The sequence below is a fragment of the Capra hircus genome, chromosome 9, assembly GCF_001704415.2.
Source record: "Capra hircus breed San Clemente chromosome 9, ASM170441v1, whole genome shotgun sequence".
In the NCBI taxonomy this organism is placed as follows: domain Eukaryota; kingdom Metazoa; phylum Chordata; class Mammalia; order Artiodactyla; family Bovidae; genus Capra; species Capra hircus.
In genome coordinates, this window is record NC_030816.1 from 73,791,977 (window position 1) to 73,808,441 (window position 16,465).

Genomic DNA, 16,465 nt, shown 5'->3' on the forward strand with positions numbered 1-16,465 from the left:
ATCCTTTCCTGTATCATTACCTCATACATGACTTTTAATGGCTAGATGGCAGTCAGTCACATAAAATGTACCACACTTAATCTACTTTTTGGGGGGGCCAAACCTCGTGGCTTGCAGAATCTTAATTCCCTGACCAGGGATAAAACCTGTGCCACCTAGAGTGGAAGCAGAGTCCAAATCACTGGCACACCAGAAAAGTCCCTTTTATCCACTTCTTACTGCTATTCATTCATTTGAGAAATAATTTACTGAATTATTACTACTGACAGGCACTACTTTGAATTCAAGATAAAAATAAAAAAAAAACTTTAATAAAAGCCTTTACTCTCACAAGTTTACACATCAGTGTGTATGGGGGGCAGATGGGGTTTCAATGAAGAAATAAATAGTCCATCAGATGATGCTAAGCGCCATCTAAGAAAATATAATAAAGAAGGGTAGAGGATATGGAATGATACAGGCAGGCTGATCAGAGAAGGCCTTTCTGAGGCAACATTTAAGTTGAGACTTAAAAGAAATGCGAGAACAAGCCATCACACATCTGAGCTGAAGGAAAGCTGAGTGCAGAGAACTGAAGTGCTTGCATCTGACTTGCTCAAGAAGGCAGAACTGCAAGCACTGAGGCCACAAAGGTGGTGGGAGCAGGGTCTCCCTGGGTGGCACTGAGGGACATGCTGAAAACCCTGGGTTTTATTCAGTGAGATGAGAAGATGTTTGAGGGACTTCAGCTGACTTTTAAAAGAATTATACCTAATGGCTTTATGCTATTTTTAATCATTCCTCTGAAAGCCTTCAATGAACCTCCTTGTACAAACATGTTTGTGCACAGCACTAGAAGAGAATGCAGGATCGACTGACTCTGTTCCTAAAATGGGATTAAAATTTAGGCGATGTCACGGTTACAATCCCCAACAGAGTTGAAAGAATAAGCTCTCTTAAGCATGAGTACTGATTAAGACTAACAGAAAAATAAAGTTTTGAGGGATATTCAGCTGAGGAAGTCAAGTTAAATAAATTACAGGAAAAAACAGATGTAGCAAATAAAGTCAAAGAGGAGGACTTTGTAGCTAATAGCTATCCAGGGCATTTAAAATCAGAGACCAAACAAAATATGGAAGAAAGCCAGAAGCAATAAAGAGGGACCCTACAGCTCATCATTATAGACTTTTCAAGATGAAAAGCTCATTTAACAACTTTCTACTACCCCAAAGAGAGAAACCTTCTGCCTCCTCTTGTTAAGATTGTGGCAATCAAACAGTTCACTAAATCTGAAATCACCTGAATAATCACTGGGCACATCTATTCACTGGAAAGTTCTTATCAGTAACTGAGAAAGGAGTTATGGTGCTGTTACAGACTGAATTTTGTATTCCTCCAAAACTCATGCTGAATTCCTAAACCCCAGTGTGATCATTTAGAGTAAGGAAGTAACTCAAGTTAAATAAGGTCATAAGGGTGAGGTCCTGATCTAAGAATTAGTGTCCTTATTAAGAGACACCAGAGAGCTTGCTGTTCCCTCTGCCATGTGAGAATGCAGAGAGGAGGTCAGCTACTCAAGAAGACTCCTCACCAGAAACCAAACTGGCTCGCACCTTAAGCTTGGACTTTCTATAGCTTTAGAACTGTGAGAAATAAGTTTCTGTTGTTTAAGTCACCCTGTCTGTGGCATTTTTTTACGGCAGCCAGAGTGACTAATAAAAGGGCCAAATGATGATTCTCCAGAAGGAGGGATAAAAAGAAAGTTAAGCAGGAGTAAAACATATTTATAGGCAAGATTAAATAAAAACACAACTTCACTCATCTTTTATTAGTTCTACTTTGGAAATTAAGAAAAAGTAAACATAGATGTGGAAAAATTTTCAATTTATAATAAGAAAAAAGGGGTTAACTATTGTAGGTTATATCCCTTAAAAGTACAGCACACAACCCTTTAAAAACAGCAAAGAATAGGGTCTAAGATGGCTTATAAATTCCCTATGTTTAGGGAACTATAAAGAGCAAGTTACTTTACCTATCTAAGCTTAAGTTTCCTCATCAGAAATTGGGGCTAACAGTTTAGTACCTAGCTTCTAAGTCTGTTTTGAGGATTAAATAATATATGTAAAGCAACTGCCACTGTACTCGGCAACACAGTAAACGTACAGCAATTGTTTACTGCTGCTGCTAAGTCACATCAGTCGTGTCTGACTCTTAGCGACCCCATGGACTGCAGCCTACCAGGCTCCTCCATCCATGGGAGTTTCCAGGCAAGAGTACCGGAGAGGGGTGCCATTGCCTTCTCCGCAATCGTCTACTATTAGGATTAAAAAAAAATGATACAAAGTTATATATTATGGGTATAGCACAACTACAACTATGAGAATAAACAGTGTATAAAGGGCTAGAAGTTGCACTAGGATGACTGTATGATTTCACCTCTACTTTTATGAATTTTCCTGTTTTTCTTTAATGAGCCTACTGTTGTAGTTTTGAAGGTTTTTCTTTTTTTAGTGAATTCTAAAATAAAACAGAATACACACACACACATATATAAAAGTACTTAAGAGTAAGGGTAAAATGTAGTAAATATTCAGAAGGTATCAACGTCAATAACAGAATATTAGTACTTTTATCTGGAGCTGAAGAAAATGAAAGTGGCTAAAAACAATCAATGCCCAATTAGTCAGTCCTAAACTGGAGGAGAAACACTTCAGTACGGTACTTCTTAAAGTGTTATCCACCAACCACTTGGATTAGAATTGCCTGCAGATTCCTGGGCTCCCCTGCTATTATACCAGACTCTCTGGGAGTGAAATCCCAGAATCCACATTCCGAATGAGTTCCCCAAGAGATCTTTATGTATGCTAGAGTGTGAGAATGACCAATATGGCAGCGAGTGCCAGCTTTTTAACCACACACATCGGGTTCAAATCTTAACTCCGCCAGGTACTAGTTTTTTGATAATGGGGAAAAGTTACCTAACTTCACTGTATCTCAACTATCTTAGCTGAAACACACGGAAAATATAATTAATTATTTGGAAGGCTTATTGTGAAAAATAAATAAAATAACATGTGTATTCTGTATTAGTGCTCAGAACCACATGAGTACTCAATATCTGCACTTGTCATAAAATATAGTCAAGGAATAACAGTTGCAATGATAGAATCTTAAACATCTAAAAACCACCTGAGCAATGTTTTAATGCAAGGCTCTCAAACTGGTTAAGGGGCAAAGAAACTGAAAGTCACTGTTCTTTGTAGAATGCTATTTATACACTGCTGCTGCTGCTGCTAAGTCGCTTCAGTTGTGTCCGACTCTGTGTGACCCCACGGACTGCAGCCCACCAGGCTCCTCCATCCCTGGGATTTTCCAGGCAAGAGTACTGGAGAGGGTGCCATTGCCTTCTCCACTATTATACACTAATATATTTAAACACACTATACAAACTAGGAAATCTATTGTGTGAGTAAAACAGATAAACGATATCCACTTGCACTCCTGTCAGTTAAAAAAATATGCAGTGGATCTAAGCATAATTGCTCTTTTGAGCATTTCAGTAAATATAAACTTTCACTAATCATTCACTTGCTGGCACCAGGTAATAGGAATCAGGAAATAAAAATGTCAGAATAAAACCTACAATTGAGAATATTTTATCTTTTTTTCCTGTTAACTAAAAAGCCCACTTTTCAATTTTAGCAGCAGTGTAGCCTGATAAACAGCAGTGTTCTGTGATAGCTTTTTGAGAACTACTGTTTCAGTCTAATTTCCTCAGTTTACGTAACAAAATCTGAGGTATAGAATGGTTTTATGCTTTTCCCAAAGCTACAGACAGTGGCAAAGATAGAGTTACAGTTCAGATATTTCAATCTCCATCCCCATGTTCCTTCCAAAAGGTATATCTCTACTACTTTGAGCTCATTCACAAAAGAATATGTCTACCTAAATTTCATTTACTGAAATGGGTCACAGAATCACAAAATACACAATTTAAGTTACAAACGGTATTTAAAAAAACAAACCCTCTCCCATTCCCGTCTCTCAGCCCCTCAGTTCTCCTCCTAGACATGACCAATGTAGTCAGTTCTCTGTGTCGGTTTGCTTCTTAAAGAGCCTCCACTTACCTTCGTTCGGCAGGTACGGGCAAGGACCAGACTTCTCCCTCAGACGCTGGAAGCTCGTGTTGTGCGGCTTTTAATGGAGTGCTGTCTAGTTTAAAGCTCTCTAGTGTTTTCATGATATCCTTAACATGTTTCGCTTCCACATTTATTTCCTGCCAAACCTAATTTCAAAGGAGAATATGGTTCTTTAAATTTCTATAACTAATAAATCACTGCCAAATTAAGTTGGGCCATTTATTAAGAATGCTGCTGTTGCTGCTGCTAAGTCATATCAGTCGTGTCCGACTCTGTGCAACCCCACACACGGCAGCCCACCAGGCTCCCCCGTCCCTGGGATTTTCCAGGCAAGAACACTGGAGTGGGTTGCCATTTCCTTCTCCAATGCATGAAAGTGAAAAGTGAAAGTGAAGTCCCTTAGTTGTGTCCGACTCAGCGACCCCATGGACTGAAGCCTACCAGGCTCCTCTGTCCATGGGATTTTCCAGTGGGTACTGGAGTGGGTTGCCATTGTCTTCTCCGATTAAGAATGCTAGAAGCCTCCATTTTGACATCAGATATCCAGGAAACCATACCAAAATGTTTTGTTGAAATTTTAATAATGGTTCATAAATTCTTTATTTTTAATTATAAAATTAATTCTGATAAAATGAATTAAGTGTTCTGGCTAATTAGGCCATTGTTACTGACTTATAACGATGTGCATTATAAATCAAAGTGCATAACAAATTTAAAAGTTAGCTGTACCTTTAAAGTTTGGTAAAAATATTACTTCTGCAAGTTGTGCTTTGATGGTTCTTATGCTACTTAACTGACTTTAAAAACGCTCATTAGAATTGACTAATTTCACAATTCACTAATGGAATGCATCCCACAGGTTGAAAAAAAAAGCTTCAGAAAATAAATGGCTCAATTTACATACAACCTATATATATATATATTTTTAAAGCTGCCTTGACAACTTTAAAATGATATCTATTTCATATATACATACACACATATATATATGAAAGAAATGAAGCTAGCAATGTTTGGTTTTAAAACTAAATGATTTAAATATCCTTTCTTTCTCTCTGCTTTGTTTTTTAAACACATTTAATCTTGGCATTTCCCTGGTGGTCCAGTGGTTAAGACTTCCCTTTCCAACGCAGGGGGTACAGGAGTGCAGGTTCAGTCCCTGGCTGGGGAGTTAAGATCCTACATGCTTTGGGGCCAAAGAATCAAAACATAAAACAGAAGCAGTGTTGTAACAAATTCAATAAAGATTTTAAAAAATACACTCAATCTTTTATTTATATTTATTTTTGGCCATAGCACGTACCTTGCAGGTTCCCACAGCAGGGATTGAACTTGTGTCCCCTACAGCGGAAATGTGGAATATTAACTACTGGATAGCTAGGGAATTTCCAATTTAAATATTCTTATAAAAAACTTTAGACTTCTTAAGTAAAAGTTGCTGGCCTAAGAACAAAAGGTCTTAAAAGTCTTTCAGTGGCAAATTTACGAAATATTTTCCCCTTCTTATGTAAAATATGAAGAGGCAGATTTAAGGAAAGAGGTTAAGTTCAAAGAGGTAGACTATTTTTCTGTTAAAGAAATTAAGGACAAATATGGAATATTATTTAAAAGGCAGTTTAGTAGAACTTGAGGGTAATATTCTATGTAGAAGATCAGCTCAAAAAGACTATTAATTTCTATAACATTTCTCTCCTGGGACATTGCTGAATCTTATTATAAATGACACATCCAATTGGACATGTAAGTTCTATAGTTTCTACCTATAAATTTCTTCCCTCATGGTTCAGTGATAAAGAATCCACCTGCAATGTAGGAGCCGCAGGAGACTTGGGTTCCATCCCTAGGTCGGGAAGATCCCCTGGAGGAGGGCATGGCGACCCACTCCAGTATTCCTGCCTGGAGAATTCCATGGACTGAGAAGCCTGGTGAGCTATAGTTCATGGGGTCGCAAAGAGTCAGACATGACTGAAGCAACTTAGCAAGCCCATAAATTTCTACTGCTCCTCAGCGGCTAAAATTCCTCACATGGTATTCAAGTATGGTCTGATTCATGATGTTCTACAGGGAATTCGGTACATGTGAGATTCAGGTGTCATCTGCAGTTTCAACAATGGCTTAATAAAGTCAATTCTAATTTTACCAGGTCAAAATGTGATCTAGAAAAAAATTTCAAAACCATTCCTATTAGATTCCAAAAATTAGAATAACTAAGTAGAACTCATCATACTGATAATGGTGAATATGACACATTGTTTTAAGTAACATTATATACAAATCCATATAATAAGTTATACAGTCTTAATGCATAGCTGCAAAAGCACTATCTATTTAAATCTGAATATTCTAAACCACTGAAACAAACAGCAGTCACGAATCTTACCTGTTGCCATTTCTGCTGGAGGTATGTATCTTTGACTGAGTACAGATACTTGTTCATTTGGTCAAGAACTCCCTGATAATAGACCATTGCAGAGTCGTAATTTCCCAGCAATGCATATTCACGGGCCAACTTTACATTCTCACTAATCATAAGAAGACTCATGCTCAATTACAAGCTAAAAAAGAAAGAAACATTTCATATTAAGTCTTTTAAAAATAAGTACTACAAAGAGTTTTTTAAAAACATACTTTCCAAGGATCCCTGAAGAAGCTTGCTTTCACACACATTACATTTTCTATCTCTGTACATTTGCTTATGATAATTTCCACTCCTTCAGAGAAATTTCTTTTAGTTCCCACAGTCCAACCCTACCTATGTGTCAAAGTCCCACTCAGATCAGTAGCAATTTTCCCAGTATGTCTACCTTCCAAATTTGTCAGTTCAGAATAAGCCCTCCCTCTTCTAAAGTCTCCCGGTATTTGACTAGGGGCCTTCATCTCAAGGCACTTGTCCACCTTGAATCTCTGAGAGCAGGAAAAGATCAAAGTTGGTAACTTCTGTGCATGAAATACAAGTCTTATGGAATATCTGCAGAACAAATGCAGAATGTTAGACGCTTTTCTTGGAAGGCAGTGTGAAACAGAGAAAACACATGTTTTGATGTTAGGGGAATCTTGGTAGAACTGTAATCCTGCCACCTTTGTCAAGCCCTTTATCTTTTCTGAGCCTTAGTTTTTAAATCTGTAAATTGGGATTGTTACTACTTCTTTTTTGTTCTTAACCACACCACACAACTTGCGTGCGGTCCAACAGGGATTGAACCTAGGCTCTCAGCGGTGAAAATATGGAGTCTTAACCACTGGACTACCAGGGACTTCCTGAGTAACCATACTTCCAAGAGTTGCACTATGAGGAATACATGACTATTTAAAGTAGCCAGCACACTACTTGGCAAAGAGTAGGTCTTCAATAAATGCTAACTGTACCTTCCCTGAAACTTTCCAGATGCAAAAACCAAGCATAGTCTTTGTACTTAGTAACATGTGGATATATGCATATGGGGTTTTCATAGGTGGGTTTTTACTTACCCTTCAGACAGTAGATAATTTCAATGACATAAAAATTGGTCCAGAAAATAAGGGGAAACTGATCAACTTTTTATGAGGTAGAAAGTGAAAGTGTTAGTCTCTCAGTTGTGCCCGACTCTTTGTGACCCCATGGACTGACGCCAGCCAGGCTCCTCCGTTCATGGAATTCTCCAGGCAAGAATACTGGAGTGGGTTGCCATTCACTTCTTCAGAGGATCTTCTTGATCTAGGGATCGAACCCACATCTCCTGCGCCTCCCGCATTCAAGGTGGTTTCTTTACCGGCAGAGCCGCCAGGAAGCCACCACCTCAATTTTGAAAACTAATTAAGAACAATACAAAGCCTATTTCACTTAAGACCATGATGTGGTAATCTTAAATAAAACATTAGCTAATTAACAATGTATCAACAAGGACACGCATGCACGTGCACAACACACACACATACACTCCACAATCAAGAAGGATTATCCCAGGAATGCAAGGATAATCTAAGATCAGCAAATCCACCTTATAACGCCTCACACCAACGGACAAAAGAACTTCATACAAAAAAACGAACAGCACATAAACTGCAATTTATGAAGGGGAAACCCAAATGGTTAACAAGTACAGATACTAGTAATAGAGGAATGCAAATAAAGTGTGAGAGATCTCTTTTACATTTACTAGATTAAAAAAAAATTAGTACTGGCAAGAATTTGGGGAAAAAGACATCCCCTCACATACAGTTTGTGGGCAAAAACTCCTACAATCATTTCGGAGAGCGATCTGGTAGTACTTAAGAGAAATTATGTACGCAGCTATCCTATGATGCTGCCACCCTACTTTTCTATAAATATTCCAGGCGAAGTTTCACACAGACCCACCAACGAACTTGTTTTCGGATGTTAATGACAAAACTGTTTGAGATATCCAGTAGTTGGAGGTAATCTATTTCCTGCTAGGGAAAAGATAAGGAAGCATGTTGCATGCACTAACAAATACTATGTAGCAGCTGGGAAGCAATGAAGAAAATGCACAAACAGCCTCACAGATATAGCATCGAAATACAGGGTTAAGGGACTTTCCTGGCAGTCCAGTGGCTAGGACTTGACACTTCCTGCCGAGGGCCTAGGGATTCAGTCCCTAGTCAGGGCACTAGGATCCCACAAGCTGCTCGGCCAAAAAACAAACAAAAAGCACAGGATTGGGTGAAAACAACAACAACAACAACTTAGACACAGAACAAGGTCTAAATCCCCAATACCATTTTATAAACTTAAAAGTATGCTATGTTTATATGTGGTATATAAAACACTTTTTCAAAGGATACATACACATCCAAGAAAATAAATATATTACAGTGCCTATGGAGGGTAACATAGGGAAATATGAGTGGATAAAGAGCGTGAAGGGTAGAGTTAGGGTTAAATAACTACAACAAAAGAAGTGCCTTATGCCCATCAGTAATCACAGACAGCCTGTAAGATGGCTCTCAATGACCTCTGCCTCCAGGTGCCCATACCCCTGTGTAATCATCTCCCCCTGAACGTGAGCCTGTTATAAACAGAATACACAAAAATAACGAAGTGTCATTTCTGAGATTACACTGTGACTTCTGCCTCGCTCACCGTCTTCTGTTCTCTGGCTGGACCACTCCAAAGGAAGCCCAGCTACCATGCTGTGAGTTGACCATACACAGCCTCATGAGGCAAAGATCTGACGGAAGCCCAAGGGCAACAGAGGAACTGAGGCCCTCAGTCCAATGGTCCAGAGACACTGAATCCTGCCAACGATGCCGTGAGGGAGCGGGGAAGTGGATCTTTCCTCAGCCGACCCTTGAGGTAACTGCAGCCTTGACTGGTACCTTGACTACAGCCTGTGAAAGACTCTGAAGCAGAAGCACCCAGCTAAGTTATACCCAGAGCCTAAAGAAACTGTGAGATGATAAATGCTTGCTGCTTTAAACCATTTAGTTTTGGGGTAATTTGTTATGAAGCAATACAGCTATGAACTGACTCTATAAGTAATTCAAGACTGATCATCTGCGGTCCAAAAGAAAAGGAAAAAAAAAAATCCCATGACTTTCTGGAGTCATGACCACAGATAATATTTCACCTGAATAAAAGCTCCCGGTCAGGGACATGGCTGTTATTTTATGCATATATCCCCAGCACCACGCGGCCTCCCACACAGTAGACACTGGGAAGTCTTGGAATGAATGAGTGCTGCCAGGTTCTGTCTCACTACTAAGACGTCTCACCTTTGTCCAGTTTCATAGCCTCAGCACGCTCACACTCCCTGATCCCCAACCCATCCCCACCACAACTGTGGGACTGCTTGGCCCTGAAGCTACATGTGCCCCAGAGTGACACCCAGCATAGCACAGCAGGGGGGCCTGTTAGAAGCTGTTAGAAAACATCCTGTGGGCATGGACAGCAAACTGACTCTGGCTCTTTCATCCTCCCCATCCCACTCCACCCCCCACTTAAAAAAAAAGTCTTAATTATTGCCCTTTTGTTTTTCTGAGGGCCAGGGTTCATTGTCCCAAAACTCAGAGAAGTCACTCCAGGCCTTCTTTGAAGGTTCTGTGTTATGGATACTTCTATCTTCTCAGATAAAATTCCTAAGGAGTTAATGAATGGGCATTTCCTAACAAATAAATGTCAAGTCAACCCAAGGCCACATTAAAAATGACCTAAAAATTCTTGGTTATCAAAGAAACGATGGGCTTACTGAAAATGTATCAAAATACCACTGAAAATTTAAATGTCAGACAAAGAATAAATTTTCCAATTCTTTTAGCATCTCTAAGCCTCAGACACTCTTCTCAAATGAATGTCAACACTGTAAGTTTACAGGAATCTTAAATTTCCAAATATATATCCTTAGTTAGTGCCTGCATTCTCAGTCATGTCCGACCCCACAGTGGCAGGCCAATTCTTTACCACCTGGGAAGCCCTGGTGGCTCAGTGGTAAAGAATCCTATCCACCTGTCAATGCTGGAGATGCAAGTTCCATCCCTGGGTCAAAAAGATCCCCAGGAGGAGGAAATGACAACCCACACCAGCATTCTTGCCTGGAAAATCCCATGGACAGAGGAGCCTAGCGGGCTATAGTCCACGGGGTCACAAAGAGTCGAATATGACTTAGCCAATAAACAACAATATATCCTTATCACTGCCAAAATTACACTTCAGGAGGACAGAATTTGGGTCTACCTGACAGTATCTGGCAATACTTGAAGAAATGAACATATATGAAGAAAAAGCCCTTAGGCCAAATTTTAACCACAATGAACTGAAAACACTACCTATTGATTCAATTAATAGAAAATGAGATTGTAAAATCATAAAAATGAGATTGTCCAAAAACACACTGCTGGTTTTTAAAGAGTGATTATTAAGAAGAGAAATAACTGTAAGTATAGGTTATGCGTACTTTACCTGGATAAAAAATATAAGTTTTTCCTTTATATGATCCTTTCTGTCAGAACCACCCTTTTGCTTAAATGTCCTGAGTATTTTAGTTTATGACGAAATTCATTCATTTAACCTAAGTAAGATGCAACATGAAATTTTAATTCAAGTAACAGAGCCTCCTGATGAGGGTGAAAGAGGAGAGTGAAAAAGCTAGCTTTAATTCAACATTCAAAAAACTAAGATCATGGCATCTGGTCCCATTCACTTCATGGCAAATAGATGGGAAAAGTAGAAACAGTGACAGATTTTATTTTCTTGGGCTCCAGTATCACTGCAGACTGTGACTGAAGCCACAAAGTTAAAAACACTTGAAAGAAAAAACTCCTTGGAAGAAAAGCCATGACAAACCTAGACAGCATATGAAAAAGCGAAGTCATCAGTTTGCCGTAGTCTGCATAGTCAAAGCTATGGGTTTTCCAGTCTTCCTGTATGGATGTGAGAGTTGGATCATAAAGAAGGCTAAGTCCTGAAGAATTGAGGCTTTTGAACTGTGGTGTTGGAGAAGACTCTTGACAGTCCCTAGATAGCATGGAGATCAAACCAGTTAATCCTAAAGGAAATCACTTGGAAGGAGAGATGCTGAAGCTGAAACTCCAATACTTTGGCCACCTCGTGCAAAGAACCGACTCCCTGGAAAAGACCCTGATGCTGGGAAAGACTGAAGGTGGGAGAAGGGGACGACAGAGGATGAGATGGCTGGATGGCATCACCGATGCAATGGACATGAGTTTGGGTAGGATCCCGGGGTTGGTGATGGACTGCAGTCCACAAGGTCGCAAAGAGTCAGACATGACTGAGTGACTGAAGTGAACTGATCTGAGGAGAAGGGTCAACAGAGGATTAGATGATTGGATGGCATCATCGACTTAACAGACATGAGTCTGAGCAAACTCCGGGAGATAGTTAAGGAATGGGAACCCTGATGTGCTGTAGTACATGGGGTCACAAAGAGTCAGACACAACTTAGCAACTGAACAGAGTCAAATTATTTTAAATACTAAAACCTCAGTATTACAACAAAATTTCTAGCAAACTTGATGTGATGCTGTGTAGTATTTCTGCTGCTGCTAAGCTGCTTCAGTCATGTCGGACTCTGTGTGATCCCATGGACAGCAGCCCACCAGGCTCCTCTGTCCATGGGATTCTCCAGGAAAGAATACTGGAGTGGGTTGCCATTTCCTTCTCCGTAGTATCTCTATAAAAAGACAAAGTATCTTTACTTCTCCAGGATTAGGGAAAGAAGCATTCAAAGAGACAGGGAAAGAAGCATCCAAAGAGACTGAAAAAGGTTACAGATACAAATATCTGAGCTCTAAGATTTCTGTTCTCTGTCCAGAACAAATACCGGACCTTCCCAATTTCACACCTAAACAAGATACCATGCCCACTTAATTTTTAAAGGAATCTTAGACAGGGTTCCACTCTCACTACAGTTTTTACTGCAATGTGCAAAGGTCATTCACTCAAGAAATATTACAGAACACACACTTGAGGTACAAGGAATTGCACTGAATACAAAAATAAGACAGACCTTGAAATATGTGAAGTTTAGTGGGATGTCATTTTATTTAGCCTCAGTGTTTTTTTCTTTGCTAAGTAGGAGGAAACAAGACCTGAACATTACTAAGCACAGGCTAAAAAATCAGTATCAATGTTAAAAAATATTTACCTGCAAAACTAATGTCCTAAATTAAAAACAGATGAGGCTCAATTATGCATTTTCCTGCACACATTTCAGTAAGCTGAGTGTGTTTAACTTCAGCAGTGACAATACACTGTGAAGCAATTTTCAGAATGTTCATCACTGGAATATGAAAGCAACCATAATGCTAATTTACAATCAGTCACTGATGATTACAAATAAGCACAATAAATAGTGACCAATGACCAATTATAGCATGGCATACATTCATACCTTTATAATCATCATATGATAAATACTCAAGAAGCACAAAAAAGTTATCATTGCAAAAAAAGCACCAAGAGAGACCTGGTCAAGAAAACAAAAACATATACATGTATTTGGTAAACTTTCAGTTTACCTTGAACAAAACAAATCAGTGAATATAACAATTAAAATGTAACTTAAAAGCCATATTCAAGCCATATCAATTAACACCACAGGCAGAATCTATTTAGCATGTTATCAATATCGACCATACTGATTTGACACACTATCTTTTAAACCAGTCAAGGAGCTAAAAAGCAAACAAGCCCAAACTATTGCTGTAAACCAAAATTCAACATTGTTGTTAACACAGTAAATTCTAGAAGATTCTCTAGCCCTTAGTATTTGTCAGAACTGTGATACCAGTTTCAAAATAAGACGCAGAATCCATTGCAGACTATGGACCTAGCACTGAATCTTTAAAATGTAAAAGCTACTTGAATAACTAATGCCATAAAGGACCTTTATATAGGTTTTCATAGTCTAAGAATGTTGGAAAGTTAACTGGCATTGAAAGAAAAATAAGTAAAGGAAAACATGAATAAAAAAACACGTTGATTGGCACTACCTCTTTATTTTTTTTTTTAAGGCATGAAACAAGTCACAAGTTAATACTTGTATTAATAATGCAAGACAAAGAGTTTTGCCACTGTTTCTTTGTGTGAAAACTCACTGACTACAAAAACCATCTCCTTTGGAAAAGAAAAGAGGACTGCACACTGAGATACTTTGGCCTGCATGAACATCACAAGACTCTTTCTTGATACCTTGGTGTTCTAGCATTGTGACTATGTGGCAAAGGTATATCGCACACATTCTAAAATATTAAGAACGTCCTCAGCAGTACCTAAGGATCTGATTTCAAAGAGGAAGACACACATGAGTGCTTTCAAAAGAGAGAGGTGCAGCAGTGTGTTATCAGAAGTTAGTAACTGATATAAAAATGGCACTTGGCACTTAAAAGAGAAAATTATTTTTGAGTAAATGAGGGCTTGAGTCTATCCCCCACAAGGCATTAAGGATCCACGTCCATCTCTAACTTAATCAGCACGTAATACACAATATGAAACAAAGTTTCGAGCCATACTTTTTCTAAAAGGTACCAACTTGAAACAAAGAGTCGTTAGCCTCCTGTAGGATGCCCAGCTCCAAAATAAGTACGAAATAACATCCTTAACAATATCACAGCTACCTAACAAAATGTAATCCCCAAAGTCAAGGTTTTTGCTTCCCTGCGCCCCCCCCCCCCACAAGGGAGAGGGTTTCGGGCGGGGAACGTGTCAAAAAAGGCGAAGAAATAAAAACAGGTTCGTCGACCGGAGACGTCTCTAACGACACAGGCCTAGAATGGGATCGTCAGGGGCCCCCCAGTCTCCGGCCAGACAGGATTCCTCAGGTAGGAGGGCCGCCACCAGAGCCACAGGTGTCAGCGACAACAGCGAGGACCTAGAACCTCGGCGCAGGCACCGGCACGCTCACAAGCAGAATGCGCAGCGGGATCGCATCACAGGCTCCCGAGTCCCTTCGAGCCCTGATCACGGGGGTCTGGGATCCCCGCGACACTCACCTGCGGCGCAGAGGCTCTCGGGAAACCGCCCACTGCCGGGCGTAGCGGGGGAGAGCCGAGCGGGGTTCTGGGCAGCGAGGAAGGAGGGCCCTGCCCTGTTCTGCCCCAGCCACCCTGCTGTCTGCTCACGGACCTAGCGCTGTCTGGTCCAACCGTCACGAGCCCCAGATGCTGCTTCAAGTAGCCCAGACTTTGAAGGCAGACCCGCCAGGGTCACTTCCGGTGCCAAGACTGGCCTCGGTGACTCCAGCGCACGCGGGGCAACGCCCCGGGAGCGAGGACGCCAGGCGGCGTGCGCGCGCCGGGCGCCGGCTTGGCGGGGCGGACGGAGGTGGGCGGGGCCGACGGGCGCGCCTGCGCAGTCCCGGGCACCGTGTCCCCTGCGGACAGGTCACGCCGATAGATGGTAATAAGTCAAGTAAGTACTAGTTACTTATAAAACGCTTCCAGTTCCCCGATGTTTTCTGAAATGCTTTGCTCACTTTTCCTCCCACTTGATTTTCATCACGCTGCTCAGAGGTTAGGAGATTAGAGTTTCCATTTTACTGGTGAATGTCAAGGGTCATACAGTTCGTTTATGACAAATCCGGTTTTAGAACCAAACACTCAGAATTTGGCTGCGGCGCTTCTAGCGGTATTACATGAATACTGTAAAATAGAGAATGAGTGACCAAAGATATTCGGACACAATGCTAGTGAAATTTTATTTTCTTTTTTTGGTCAATGTTTTAATGCAACCAAACTACAAACACAGTTATGATGTTCCACGATGTATAGAAATACACGTAATGGACAGTTAGTACTTGTGGACAGGCTTCCTCCAGCCTTAATCTCCAGGCTTTTCCTTCACTAAGGTGAAATAGACGCACTTAAGACGCAGTTTCCTCTAGAAGAGCTTGGTAATTAAAATTCTGATTTTAAAGCATCCCTGCTTTTAAAAATATTTAACATACTAATTTTACATCCCCTAATTTAACACAGACTTATATAAAGGCAATTCAAGGGAAATACATCCATTCAGTCCACAGATGTTTATTAATCGAGTACTTATGTGCCAGGCGGCACTGTAGGCATTGAGTTTATACATGGTCAACAAAATAGGATGTTTCATGAAGCTTAAAGTCTTGTAAAATTCTCAACTAAGTAGAAAAAAAGTTTTGCTATGATGCATGTAAACTGTATTGTAATGTTAAAGTATAATTAGTATAAGAAGATACAGTGTATCTTTTTGAAATGAAGAAATAATTCAATGAGGTACAGATTAATTGCCTTAGACTGAATTAAACTTCATTTTTTTCTGAGTGAAAAGGTATGTTGAAAACTTCTCAGAGGGCATGAAATGAATACATATTACATTATTTCATTTATGTACAATTCAAGAACAGGCAAAACTAGCCTATATTAACAGAAAGAGGCTGGATTGGGGGCTGGGAGAAATGAGGGGAAAGATTAGACTACCAGAAGGCATGAGGAAGTGTTTTTCAGGTGATGGAAATGTTCTGTATCTCAATTAGTACAGTGGCTAAGGAGGTGTGTATGTTCATTAAAACTCATTGAACAGTACACATAAAATGGGTACATTTTACTGTACATAATTTATACCTCAATGAAGTTAATTTAAAAATCCCATCCAACTAGTGGCTTACACTACTGTTTCTTACTGGTTGTACTAATCTGGGGAGACTAGGGTATTCTGTTGTTTTAGTCATTAAAGAGTATTCTGTAGTAACCTCTACATTGAAGAGGTTTCAAACACCAGGAAATTTTTTCTTCTCATTTCCTCTGTATGTTCATGTAGAGTGGAGGCAGGCACTGGGGACATTGAACAGTTGAAAACAGAAAACGAGATAATTTGTCTAACTTCTGCCTGGGTATGAGATGTGCCAACTCTGCCCACATTT

At 40.0% G+C, this 16,465-nt stretch overlaps 1 protein-coding gene across 1 annotated transcript in view; it reads right to left on the bottom strand.

The window, feature by feature from the left end:
* Positions 1-14,858, bottom strand: part of KATNA1 (katanin catalytic subunit A1) — a 32,688-nt gene extending 17,830 nt beyond the window's left edge. Inside the window, exons 1-3 of the mRNA XM_005684900.3 lie at positions 14,565-14,858; positions 6,499-6,673; positions 4,107-4,264 (exon numbers count right to left, since the gene is read on the bottom strand). Of these exons, the coding sequence (XP_005684957.2) occupies positions 4,107-4,264; positions 6,499-6,660 (320 nt within the window). The 5' untranslated portion in view covers positions 6,661-6,673; positions 14,565-14,858. The remainder of the gene's footprint in view (positions 1-4,106; positions 4,265-6,498; positions 6,674-14,564) is intronic.